Below are 13,922 nucleotides of genomic sequence, written 5' to 3' on the forward strand. Positions count from 1 at the left end.
CGATCTGTCCGCCGCAATGTCGCAGTACCGCAAAAAATCGCAGATCGCAAAAAAATAAATAAATGAAAATTACATAAATCTTTCCACTAGTTTGTAGACGTGATAACTTTTGCGCAAACCAATCAAAATACGCTTATTGTGATTTTTTTTTTTTTTTTTTTTTTACCAAAAATATGTAGCAGAATACAAATTGGCCTAAAATGATGAAAAAATTAGATTTTTAATTTTTTTTTTTTTTTATTGGGAATGTTTTGTAGCAGAAGGTAAAAAACATTGTTTTTTTTTTCCAGAATTGTCCCTATTTTTTTGTTTATAGCGCAAAAAATAAAAAAACGCACAGGTGATCAAATATCAAATAAATCAAGAAAGCTCTATTTGTGGGAAAAAAGGACATACATTTTATTAGGGTACACTGTCGCACGACCACGCAATTGTTAAAGTAACGCAGTGCCGTATCGCAAAAATGGCCTGGTCATTAAGGGGGTAAATCCTTCTGGTCCAGAACTGGTTAAATGACAATTGCGCGGTCATGCAACCCTGTACCCATATGACATTTTTATAATTTTTTCATACAAGTACAGCTTTCTTTTGGTGGTATTTAACCGCTTGTCGGCCGTATAACTGACATAGCAACCCAGGCTCGCACAACACCAACCCGTTCATAGAGGGGTTTTGGTCGCTGAGGTTGGTTCCTGCTGCCGGGACGGTTGGGGATGGCTGATTTAAAAACTTGTTTAGTTTGTTTTTTTAGTGCTATTTTTTTATTTTTTGTGTCAGTTATGTAAAAAAAAGTCTAAAATATAAATCTGTGTTTCCCCTTAGGGAAAATCAAGAATCAGGAAGCTGTTGTCTTGTGGCGACTGCGGAAAGCAGTTTTCACAGAGGTCCAAATTAAACTGTCACCGGCGGGTACACGCAGGAGGGAAGCCCCACTGGTGTTCCGACTGCGGAAAAATTTTCAGGCAAAAAGATCATCTACTCCGGCACCAGATCACCCACACGGGCGAGAAGCCGTACTCGTGCCCGGAATGCGGGAAGCTTTTTACCCAGAAGGCCTCTCTTGGCAGACACCAGGCTTTACATTCGGGGGAGAAGCCCTATTCATGCTCGGACTGCGGGAAGTCCTACCGGCAGAAGTCAACGCTGGTCAAACACCAGCAGGTCTCCATGAAGAAGAAGCCTTTCTCCTGCGATGACTGTGGAAAATGCTTTGAGAAGAAGTCCATACTCATTGGGCATCAGAGAACTCACACGGGCGAGAAGCCATTTACCTGTTCTGAGTGTGGGAGGAGCTTCGCTTTGCGTTCGACTCTCCTGGTCCATCAGTCCATCCACTCGGGCGACAAGCCGCTCTCTTGTTCCCTCTGTGGAAAGGGCTTTCTACACAAGTCCCGTCTTATCCTCCATCTTAGAGTTCACACGGGGGAGAGGCCCTTCTCCTGCTCGGAATGTGGGAAGTGTTTTATGCGCAGGGCCCGGCTGGTTGAACATCAGAGGCGCCATACGGGAGAGAAGCCATATTCTTGCTCTGAATGTGGACAGAGATTCACTGAGAGGCAGTTGCTCAACTTCCATCAGAAGAAACACGCTGACAAGAGCCAGAACTCCTGCATGATCTGCGGCAGATGCTTCATTCACAAGTCCAGCTTGGTCAAACACTGGAAAATCCACACCGGCGAGAAGCCGTTTTCCTGTGGCGAATGTGGGAAGAGCTTTGCTCATAAATCGCACTTAGACCGGCACCAAAACATCCACACTGGCGAGAGGCCTTTCTCCTGTGAAGAGTGCGGAGAGACCTTTCGGTGGAAGACCTCCTTCGTCGAACACCAAGCCATGCACTCGGGCAAAAGGCCGTTCTCCTGTTCTGACTGCAGGAAATGCTTTGCGCACAAGTCCCAGCTGGAGAGGCACCAGAGGGTTCACACTGGGGAAAAGCCCTTTTCCTGCGCGGAGTGCGGCAAGTGTTTCCGGTGGAAGGCCGACATGGTCTGCCACCAGGTCACACACAGTAGTGAGAATCCATATTCATGTTCAGATTGCGGAAGATCCTTCACCAGGAAATCTTCCCTTAACAGGCATCAGAAAAAACAACTGTGTGCAAAACCAGTTTGATGTCTATGGATATCGTCCCGACAAGCCTCAAATTGCATTGGACATAATATTTTGCGCTTTTGTAGACACAGAACTGCTCCAAGTCCCAAGCATATTCCTCCGGTCCCCCTCAACACTGGGTACTGGCTTCAGAAGCTCATCCGGCTCAGCACATATGGCAAAAATGAAAGATAAAGCCGCACTTCCATAAAGTCCCACCATGAAGTTTAATCAAAGCAGTAGGCTTCTAACATAGTCCCTGCCCTAAGGCATGCATCTCAGAGGGGGGACTATGTCAGATGCCCTCCCCTTTGATTAAACATCATGGTGGGACTTTATGGAAGTGCGGCTTTGCCTTCTACTCCATTATAGTTACATAGTAGGTGAGGTTGAATAAAGACAATAGTCCATCCAGTTCAACCTGTGTAGGTGTGTGTGACCGTAATCATCTCTCATACCCCTGAATGTTCTGATCCTTGAGATGTACGTTTAAGAGTCTTTTAAAAGCCACCATACTACCCGCAGAAACCACCTCTTGTGGTAGAGAATTCCACAATCCTGTAGCCCTAACAGTAAAGAACCCCCCACGTTGCCTGAGGTTAAAACGCTTCTCCTCTAATCACATTGTATGCCCTCGAGTCCTCATGCAATCCCTTCGACTGAACAGCTTTTTTTCTAAGCTGAGATCCCCATTGAGATATTTATAAATTGCTATCATGTCCCCCCTCAGGCGTCTCTTCTCCAGAGAGAATAAATCAAGCGATTGCAGACGCTCTTCATAATTAAGGTCCTCCAATCCCCTAATCAGTTTAGTTGCCCTTCTCTGGACTCTCTCCAGCTCCAACACATCCCTCCTGAGGACTGGCGACCAGAACTGGACAGAATACTCCAGATGTGGTCGGAGTTCTATAAAGTGGAAGGATTATAGTCTTATCTCTGGAATACATCCCTTTCTTTATGCATGCTAATATTCTGCAAGAATTATAGAAATTCTTCAGTAAAGACTAAAATGTCTTCCATATATGGAAGAGATTGATCAGTAATTTATAACCTTCAGCTCATTTACCTACCCTGTGAGAACAGAGGGAAATGTAAAGGCTGAGCACTTTTTTTGACATTCGCTCTGATCTGGTGGACAGGTTGGTAGAGGAGGTTCTGCCATGAATGCATTCAGTTACATGGTAGTGCCAGGGCTGACCCTTTCAGCCGGTTTTCTTTTTTGGACACTTTTCCCCAGACTAGTTTTGGCATGTTCCAGTTGGGATATCAGAACTGGAGCTAATATGGGAAGCATCCTAGATAAGATGTCAGATCTCGTCCATGGATGCATTGTTGAGAGGGCCAATCTTATAGACAATTCAGCTTTATGGAATGTGATTTTGAGAATACAGGCATACCCCACTTCTAAGTGCACAATGGGACCAGAGCATGTATGTAAAACGAAAATGTACTTAACCGGTTGCCGACTGCGCACAGTATATTTACTGCGGCAGTCAGCCCCGGCCAGGCAGAGTGGCGTAGATCTACGTCGCTCGCCTGTCACTGGGATTTGAGCCAATAGCGGGCGAGCGCGCGCCCGCTGAGGCACGGGTCCGCTGAGGCTCGTTCAGGGAGGAGTGCGGGCGTGTGACCGGCGGACCCGATGTCCGCCGGTCACACTACGATCGTCGGTACAGCGGGAGAAAGGCAGAGCGGCTTATGTAAACAAGCCGCCTGTCATTCTCCCCTGTGTAAAAATGGAGATCAGATGGTTCTACTATGTAGAACAGTTGATCTCTGTTTTTACACTAGTAGCCATGTCCAATCACAGTTAGAATCACGCACCTAGGACACACTTAACCCCTCCCTGTCCAATACAGTTAACCCCTTCCCTGCCAGTGTCATTTTTACAGTAACAGCGCATATATATAGCACTGATTACGGTAGTAATGTCACTGGTACCCCCAAAAGTGTCAAAAATGTCAGTCAAGGGTCCGATCTGTCCGCCGCAATGTCGCAGTACCGCAAAAAAAAAAAAAATCGCAGATCGCCGCCATTACTCGTTTAAAAAAAAAACACCAAAAATGACAAAAATCTTTCCCTTTGTTAGTAAACGCGATAACTTTTGCGCAAACCAATCAAAATACGCTTTTTGCGATTTTTTTTTTTTTTTTTTTTACCAAACATATGTAGCATAAAACAATTTGGCCAAAAATGTTAAAAAATTTAGATTTTTACATTTTTTTTTTGGGGGGGGGGGGGGGGATTTCATATAAAAAAAAGTGAAATATTATTTTTGCAAAAATAACGCTCTTTTTTTGTTTATAGCGCATGATCAAAAAATCGCACAGGTGATCAAATACCACCAAAAGAAAGCTCTGTTTGTGGGAAAAAAAGGACGTGAAATTCGTTTAGGTACAGCGTCGCACGACCGCGCAATTGTCCGTTAAAGTCACGCAGTAAAAAATCGCAAAAAACCCCCTGGTCAGGAAGGGGGTAAAATCTTCCGGGGCTTAAGTGGTTAAAGTGAAGCAATACCTTTTTTTCATTTCTCAATGCATGTAAATACACTATCTCTATAGGAAATCTTGGTCAGCTTGACATGGCACTGCTCCCAAACCATAAGTGACAAGGACACCAAGCTTGGGGAGCATGTTAAGGGGATCCAGGACTATGACATGGTAGATTACCTAGGCAAGCTGACCGGCCACGAAATAGAATATGTTGTAGTCCTGGGTACCCTCTTGGTGCTCCCTACGTTTGGTATCCCTGCCACTTATGGTTTGGGAGCAGTGCCATGTCAAGCTGACCAAGATTTCCCATAGACACCAATGTTAAAAATCGGGAGTCAAGCTGACCAAGCTGTGTCCGTACTCGCGAGTGTCCGTAAAGTGAGTGTACGTAAAACGGGGTATGTCTGTAGTTGACAAGCATTGGAAAGGAAACTAATAATGATAAATTAGGTCCCCCAAAAATTTCATGCCAAGCCTTACTAAATTCAGCTGACATTTATTTTATTGTGGTATTTTAGAAGACAATTGATAAATTAATAAATGTATTATGATTATTAAATCGAAAATATGTAATGTAAAAGTGAGGTGAAATATCACAATTACACCTAATTCCTAACTTTTCACAAAAGCAGGCTAAAATGACAAGTGCAAGTATGAATATTAATGATAAAGGTGCTCTCTTATCAAACTAATAATAAGTACGGTATGTATACATTATAAAAAGTGCATATCATAGACAAAACATATCACTCCATGCATACATAAAGTGCACAGTGCTTAAATACGGAAATTATTCAAGTATATGTGAATTAAAGCGGAGTTCCGGCCACGGACATGATTTTTTAATAAAAATACCCCCGGGACAGTCAGGGCTAGTACATTCCACAATGGATAGCCTCTGATCTGTCCCGGGTTGCACTTACCTTTTAGAAGAAATACTTACCTTGAAAATTTCTTCTCCAGCGCTGCCATCTCAGGTGTGGGCAGCTGAAGCCAGCGCGTCCTCTTCTGCGTCCTCTTCGGTCCCACAATGCACTGCGCTGGCCCAGAAGCTGTTTAGCAGGGAATGACGCGCCTGCACTGGAACGGACGAGCGGGGCCGGTGCAGGCGCATTGACTCCTGGGATCGATGACGTTCAGCTCCCAGGAATCAACGGAAAGGAATCAATGCGCCTGCACTGGCCCTGTTCGTCAGTTCCGGTGCAGGCGCGTCATTCCCTGCTAAACAGCTTCTGGGCATGCCCAGAAGCTGTTTAGCAGGGAATGACGCGCCTGCACCGGAAGTGACGAGCGGGGCCGGTGCAGGCGCATTGACTCCTGGGATCGATGACGTTCAGCTCCCAGGAATCAACGCAAGGAGGAAGTGACGGCGCAGGCCGCGGCCGCAGAGTGAGGAAGTGGAAGGAAGGTGAGTATATTTTCTTCAATAACAAGGTAAGTAAACAAAAAAAAAATCGTGATTATCTATTTGTTTTTCAGGTGACACTCAGCAAGCGGATGGCCCAAAATCGATTTTTAGGCGGGAAATCCGCTTTAAAAACTCAATAATAAAGTGCATGAAATGAATTGAGAAAAGTGCACAGTGCTTTGTGCAAAAAATGTTATATAATAAATGTTGTAAAAAAATACAGGCGTCCCAACCACACTCAAAATGGGATTCCAGCTATGAGATAATGTTCAGCAATATAAAGTGCATATAAAGGTAACTCCAAGAGTCTTATTGTTATACAGTCCTTGGAGGATAGTGCGGTCGGGACACGGCCCTGGAACGGCCTCCCACTCCAGCATCTCCCAACTTGGCAGCCGATTCCCCCTCAGTGGAGGACATGTAAGCTGCTGTCCACTGCACGTGTGATAACACTGTGGCACCTGTGTAATATTTGGATTACCACCTCTATCCTCCAAGGACTGTATAACAATAACGCCCCTTTCACACACTCCGTCCGTCGGATGGAGTCCGTTTATCTCAGCGGGGGATCAATCTGCCGATCCCCCGCTGAGCAGGAGGACGACAGCTGTGTCTCTGCGCTGTGTGCGGAGACACAGCTGTCAGTTCCCCATACATCTCTATGGGGAAATCGGATGGGAACGGACCGTCCGCTGACATCCGATCCCCCATAGGGATGCATGGGGGGACCGATCAGATCCGCCAAAAAAACGGACAGGCGGATCTGACCGGTCCGCCTGTGTGAAAGGGGCCTAAGACTCTTGGAGTTACCTTTTTATATGCACTTTATATTGCTGGACATTATCTCATAGCTGGAATCCCATTTTGAGTGTGGTTGGGACGCCTGTATTTTTTTCACCAAGTTTATTATATAACATTTTTTGCACATAGCACTGTGCACTTTTCTCAGTTCATTTTCTGCACTTTATTATTGAGTTTTTAATTCACATATAATTGAATAATTTCCGTATTCAACTTCTGTGCACTTTATGTATGCATGAAGTGATATGTTTTGTCTATGATATGCACTTTTTATAATGTATACATACTTATTATTAGTTTGATAAGAGAGCACGAGCACCTTTATCATTTATATTCATACTTGCACTTGTCATGTTATCCTGCTTTTGTGAAAAGTTAGGAAATAGGTGTAATTGTGATATTTCACCTCACTTTTACATTTAGGGTAGCGCACTAGTATACATATTTTCTATTTCCATTTTCCTAGTCCAGGGATCCCTAGTTGCTGCCCCAACTGATTTGGCACTTCCTACTAGTGATCGACCAATATCGTTTTTTTAACGCCGATACCGATATCTTGGTCATCGGATATTGTTATCGGCCGATATTTTCGGACATTCATTTTTTTTTTTTTTTAATGTCTACAGGTATTGTGGTGGAGGGATCTGGGGGTCTAAAAGACCCCAAACCCCTCCTTTGCACTTAAAAGCATTCAAAACGCCAAGTTTGGCTGTTTTGAATGCTGTAAGTTTTTTGAATTTGGCGCCGCCAGTACCCGGAATTGATGTCATGTCATGCCATCACTCCCAGGAAACTGGCGGTCAGATGGCGGCGGTGCAGGTAGGATGCCTGGGACACCTGGTGGGGCGGGAGACCCGGGCGAGCCGCGGAAGACCGCAGGAGGGGGTGGGGACATCCCCTCCTGCTCCTTGGAATGACAGCCGAGCGGCTTCTCGGCCGCATTGGTTGTCTTTACAAGACAGCTGACCATCGGCTATGGACACCGGTACCAGGGTGATGCCTCTAGCTGCGGGCATCACTCCGGTACAGCACTTTCCCAAAATATCTGCAATATCGGTAAATCCAAAGGCCGATTGCGATATATCGGGGAAAGTGCATATCGGCCACCGATATATTGGTTTTGCCAATAATCGGTCCATCTCTACTTTCTACACACTTTTTTGCATTATTAATAAATGTTGGCATCTTCAGTTTTTTTACAGAAGATTCCTGCAACGTTTTTATGCCCTTCGTCCAGCAGCTGTCCCTCCATGTAATACTGGGGTGCGCATTAAACAGACACTATCAGCAATTGATGATTTTGGCAATTCTCAAGACAATGTTATTAATTCCATCACTGTATTTTTTGCTCTGTATACAGTGTCTGTGTGTATATATATATATATATATATATATATATATACAGTGGTGGGATTCAAAAATTTTAGTAACCAGTTCCAACTTGCAATGCACAGTGACCAGCGTGCCCCCTTTCAATGCACAGTGACCAGTGTACCCCCTTTCAATGCACAGTGACCAGCGTGCCCCCTTTAATGCAGTGACCAGCAAGCCCCTTCAGTTTAGTGACCAGCATGCCCACTTCAAAACAGTGTCCAGCGTGCCCCCTTCAATGCAGTGACCAGTGTGCCCCCTTCAATGCAGTGACCAGCGTGCCCCCTTCAATGCAGTGACCAGCGTGCCCCCTTTCAATGCAGAGACCAGCGTGCCCCCTTTCAATGCAGAGACCAGCGTGCCCCCTTTCAATGCAGAGACCAGCGTGCCCCTTTCAATGCAGTGACCAGCGTGCCCCCTTCAATGCAGAGATCATCGTTCCCCCTTCAATGCAGAGACCAGCATGCCCCCTTTCAATGCAGAGTGAACAGCGTGCCAAGCCCCCCCGAGACCAGTGCACTTACCTGTAGCGGCGGCTTCTCCTCAGTCCCCCAGCGTCTCCTCGAGTCCTCAGTCCTCCCGCCTCCTCCTCGGCCAATGGCATGGGGTTTGCCTTTCTGCCAATCAGGAAGCGGGTCTCGGACCTGCCTCCTGATTGGTCAGGAGGAGGATCCGTGTGACAATAGCAAATTTTCATTTGCTATTGTCACACAATGGGTGGGCTTGGGTCGCACTGCTCTGCGCCCCGGGTCCACCCTTTGCTGGAGCCAAATTGTAATAGGCAGGGAATGGGAGGCGGCGGCCTGGAGGAGAAAGGGGGTGACGTCACTGGTTGCTAGACGCTAAGCGGCTCCAGCCTAGCAACCAGTGCAGTGTGTGGGCTCTGGCTGCCTCCCAGCAGAGAGAGAGCGCCGCGGCCACAGGCAGAGAGAGCCAGAGACAGTAAGGCGGTTCGGCGAACTTCCAAATGTTTAGTAACCGGTTCTGTGGAACCGGTGCGAACCGGCTGAATCCCACCACTGTGTGTGTGTGTGTATGTGTGTGTGTGTGTGTGTGTGTGTGTGTGTGTGTGTGTGTATATATATATATATATATATATATATATATATATATATATATATATATATATATATAGGAGAAAAAAAAACATTCTGACAGAAACAGGACCCTGAACAATTTTTTTGCTTCTTTTTGTAACCTCTAAATTATTTCTGTCTGAAAAAAGCTGTGATAAAAACCGGACACACAGACGGCCTTGTATAGAGATAGAGGCTTCATGATATTTGTATTCTACAGTATTATGGCTTTTTATTTTAATTTTTGAAGTTGCGATGACCAGTAAATAAACACAGACTCGTTTTATTAAACTGTCTTTGGCTTTTTCCTGACCTCATGGCCCGAAATATAAAGTAGATGGGCAAGTTGGTTAGGGTAGCCTCATTACAGTGCACTATTGCTCCCATGATTTTGATTGGCAAGTCCTGTCATTAAAACCCATTTTTTTTTATTTTGGATAAAAAGGGAAAGGATACAATTTTGGCTTTTAGTCTTCATTCACACTGAAGCGTTTTGCTGCCTGATTCCTGAATCGGGACAGCGTTCGAAATGTAGAATCCTATTATTCTCAAAGGGCCTGTTCACACCTGAATGTTGTGCCACCTTACACGTGAAGCTTGAAAAAATGGGCTCACCTTAAAGAACGCTTAAAAGACGTATATACATGCGTTTTCAGATTCTCCCATTAAAATAGGCCAAAAGGTGTGATTCAACTGCGTACGACAGGTCACATGCACAAACAGGCAAATAAAAACATCTAAATCACCTGGCTAAGCTCCCTACAGGTGTCATTGGGGACTTATAAGGTCTAGGTCCCTGCTGAAGAAGTAGTCTCACAGTGAAGATCCAGTTCATACCCGAGCAGTTTGAAGTGCTTTTTTCACGTGGTACCATCATTTACATGCATTCAGAAAGGGGGACTGCTTTCCTTCTCAATGGCATTCAGAAGATCTCCAATCTATTGCAAACTACCCTTCTGTCTATAGGGTGGTTACGCTGCCTTGAGGGTCTCCCTGGAGCCCCAACATAGCCACATTTACATGTGTGTTCCTGACTGGCCCCATAAGTAAGCTCTGGTGGGAAGAGTCAAACGTGTTGGAGCGTGGCCTGGTGGAGGTCCAGGCTGAGAGTGCAATTCACTATCATACAGCAGGTCTTGACTTGATGTGCGGCTCCGGGGACACCTAGTCACTCTCTACCATCTCCTGGAGTTTAGACAAGCTCCCTTCTCGACCCGTAATCACAGTGATGGAAATGACTTCATTCCTATACAGCCTGAGTGGCTCACACACATCCTTGCTCCCAACTGAGACCACATCCGCATAAGAACAAACCATGGGTACAGAATGACTCCTCAGTAACTAGATGGTTACTGGTGGGCAGAGCAGACAACTTGTTCCTGAGGAGTGGTCTATGCCTAGAGCGTGTTCAATGGAAAAGGTGGATGCTGTAAGAGAAGGGTCCAAGGGATTATGGGACAATGGAGTACTGTATGCATGGGCTGGCGCTCCCCAGCCAGAAGTTCTGCAGGGAGCGGGAGACAGCAGAACAATATATGTAATACCCTGTAGTCACAGAACAGGAAATTAAAAAATATCTCCCTAATTAGGAGGGTGAGGGTGTGACAAACATTGAAAGGTATTTGCTCTGTTTCCTGGGCAAGGAAAATCTCTGCATATACAAAACTGAAACTCTCAATAGTACGCAACCCCTATACCTTCAACATTGCCTGCCAACCTGCCTCACTCTCTATACATTAGCACTATACCTACATTCACTAGTACTCCCATGACCCTTCCTCCCTCTCATCAGTGCTCCTATGACCCCCACCTTCCTATCATGAGCACTTATATAACCCTTCCTTCCTCTTACTAGTACTACCAGGATCCTTCCCTACCTTCCTCTCATCAGTACTCCTTTTACCATTTATCAACACTTGTATGACCCTTGCTCTTACTATTGTTGTTTTTACCATTACCTTTCCCCACCATCCTCTTATCAGAACCCCTATGACCCTTTGTAACGGAACCACGACCCCACAACATGTTTGTGGACTTCCCTCAGAATACGGCTTCCGCCAGTCTGAGCATAGGTATCAGATATTACAGCTGCCCTACATACAAAACTAGCCTGGACTTAGCTTGTATGGATCTGGAAACAACAACAACTTTATTGAACAGTCTCACACACAATATATACAGCACAAGGAAACATCCCCCTCCTGATCAAATTACCACACCAGGTCAGGTGCAGATGAAATTGTGTATAGAAATACAAAGTATAACTAACTTACCTAAAGAACAACCAACACAAACAGTATTCTACTTTTCCACCAGGAACTCATAGATGACAATGATTCACTCAACCTGAGCCAATTAACTAGCAGACTGTCGTTCTCGAGCTCATGAAGTACAATACACATTATTATAAGTGTAAACACATAACCCACAGTAGATAACAGGTCATTAAATCGGCATATTCAACAACGTGTGAAAGACAGGTGGTTGAACTGATAATATTAGCATCTGCTATGAGTCTGACTGTGTGACCCAGTCTTCATATGTTTCTTGAGATATATGGTTGAAAAATATTATTGTCCCATTTCAAGTAATCCAAACCGTATTCTCAGTGTCCATTAAGTACCTGTCCATGATTTACACAGGGTAACTTACACATAGGAGGGGCCTAGGGGGCTGAGAGAGGGATTTCCCAACCTCTCTAAGGTGTGTTCCACGGGCCCCCCAACCAAAGTGACTCCTGTCACATCTCTCCCCTTTCGGGAAGGAGATTAACACAGGAGGAGACCCCAAATGGGTTGACTTCGAATTAGTCTGTAGTTCCTGTCCCCCAATGTCTGTACCCACACAGTACCCGGAACAGTGTTACTCACCCAGCCAACCTCTGCCTCTCTTGTAGAACATATCCGCCACTGGGGATAAGCGTGGACTGGCCCTTTTCCCCGGGAGTCCTTTCAGCTTCTGCAGAGAAGACAGGGTGGAGGGGCTCACTTCGTCAGGCTGTAGGGGATCTGGGCTGACTGCCCAGCATCCCTGGGGTACACAAATGAAGACTGTAGTCCCATCCACTTTCTCAGGAAACCCATACTTTGTTAGTTGAGGGCAGAGGCCAGCAGCACTCTGCCTTGTTGCCAGCTCTTCTGCTGGGTTGATGTCATCATTCTGGGGCACCGTCTGCTGCTGGGAAGGGGAGTCGGCTGCTCAATCTTCCTTACCCTCATCTGGCTGTTGGGACACACTTTCTCTGACAACCATCTCCCAGGTGCACAGATCCTGGCTGGGGAGGGAAGACAGTTTCCACCGCTCGGACTGACTGTTGTGGAGGGAGGACGACAACCTTCTCCCCTGGATCCTGATTTGCTACCCACCACCTTCTCACCCTGGACCTCTGGAACTGCCGCAGGTGTGATATTAGCATCTGACTGTGTGAAGCAGTCTTCATATGTTTCTGGAGATATGTGGTTGATAAATATTACTGTCCCATTTTAAGTAATCCAAACCATATTCTTAGTGTCCAATAAGTACCTGTCCATCATTTCCTTGGTCACCTTGTGTCCCTAATAGACACAGGGTGACTTACACATAAGAGGGGCTGAGAGAGGGATTTCCCAACCTCTCTAAGGTAAGCTGTGTTCCACGGGCCCCCCAACCAAAGTGACTCCCGTAACACCCTTTCTCTAACTTTTAGTTCCATGACCATTCCCAACTTTCCTTTTACCCGTACTTCAATGAACTTTCCTTCCCCATGTTCCTCTCACCAGTACTCCTATGAATCTTCCTTTTTCTTACTAGTACTTCCATGACCCATCACCACCTTCCTCTCACCCATACTCCTTAGACCTTTCTCCCCCATCTTCCTCCTACCAGTACTCCTATGACAATTCCTTGCCCACTTCCCTCTAACCAGTACTGCTTTGACCCTTCCTTTCCTACCTTCCTACCTTCCTCTAACTAGTACACCCTATGACTTCTCCTTCACCTTACTAGTATTCCTTTTAATTCTTCCCCCTGCTTCTTCTCATCACTACTGCTAGGACCTTTCCGTCCCCCTACTTCCTCTCACCAATATTGCTATGACCTTTCTGTTCTCTACTTCCTCTCACCAATACTTCTATGACCTTTCCCTCTTCCTACTTCTATCACCTGTACTGCTATGACTTTTCCTTCCCCTTACTTCCTTCCATCACTAGTCCTATGACCCTTCCTTTCCCACCTTCCTCTTGTCAGTACTCCTATGTCCATTTCATCTTTTTACTAGTATCCTCATGACCCTTTCCCATCTACCTTTTAGAAGAATGTTTATGACCCTCCCCTCCTCCGCTCACCAGTACTTCCATTATACTTCCTTTCTCTTACTAGTACTCCTTTGTCCCTTCCTCAACATCCTTTTAAAAGTACTCATATGACCCCCCCCCATTCCCCTCACCATTACTCCTATGACCCTACCCCCATCTCACCTTCCTATCACCAGTACTCTTATAACCATTTCTTTTTTTTACCTTCCTCTCACCAGTGCTCCTATGAAGTTTCTTTCTTCGCACTTTCTTACCCAAGTACTCCCACAACCCTTCCTAGCTCTTTCAAGTTCTCCCTCAATATGAAACCTAGATCAAGAACACAGGGACATGATTTCAGGTTAGCAGGAGTAAAGTTCAAAACTAATCTTAGAAAGTATTAATTTACCGA

General features: G+C 45.5%; 2 protein-coding genes across 2 annotated transcripts in view; one reads left to right on the forward strand and one right to left on the reverse strand.

Annotated features, from left to right (window-relative positions):
• LOC309564357 (uncharacterized protein) overlaps positions 1-13,922 on the reverse strand; it is a 1,447,080-nt gene that overhangs the window by 1,363,475 nt on the left and 69,683 nt on the right. The window lies entirely within an intron of this gene.
• The window catches only part of LOC309563362 (uncharacterized protein), a gene marked incomplete at its 5' end in the record, with an annotated part of 163,947 nt that overhangs the window by 115,243 nt on the left and 34,782 nt on the right, over positions 1-13,922 (forward strand). Inside the window, one exon of the mRNA XM_082267756.1 lies at positions 823-2,106. Coding sequence (XP_082123882.1) covers positions 823-2,106 — 1,284 coding nt within the window. The remainder of the gene's footprint in view (positions 1-822; positions 2,107-13,922) is intronic.

The sequence above is a fragment of the Pelophylax lessonae genome (assembly GCF_965119305.1).
Source record: "Pelophylax lessonae genome assembly, chromosome: 9".
In the NCBI taxonomy this organism is placed as follows: domain Eukaryota; kingdom Metazoa; phylum Chordata; class Amphibia; order Anura; family Ranidae; genus Pelophylax; species Pelophylax lessonae.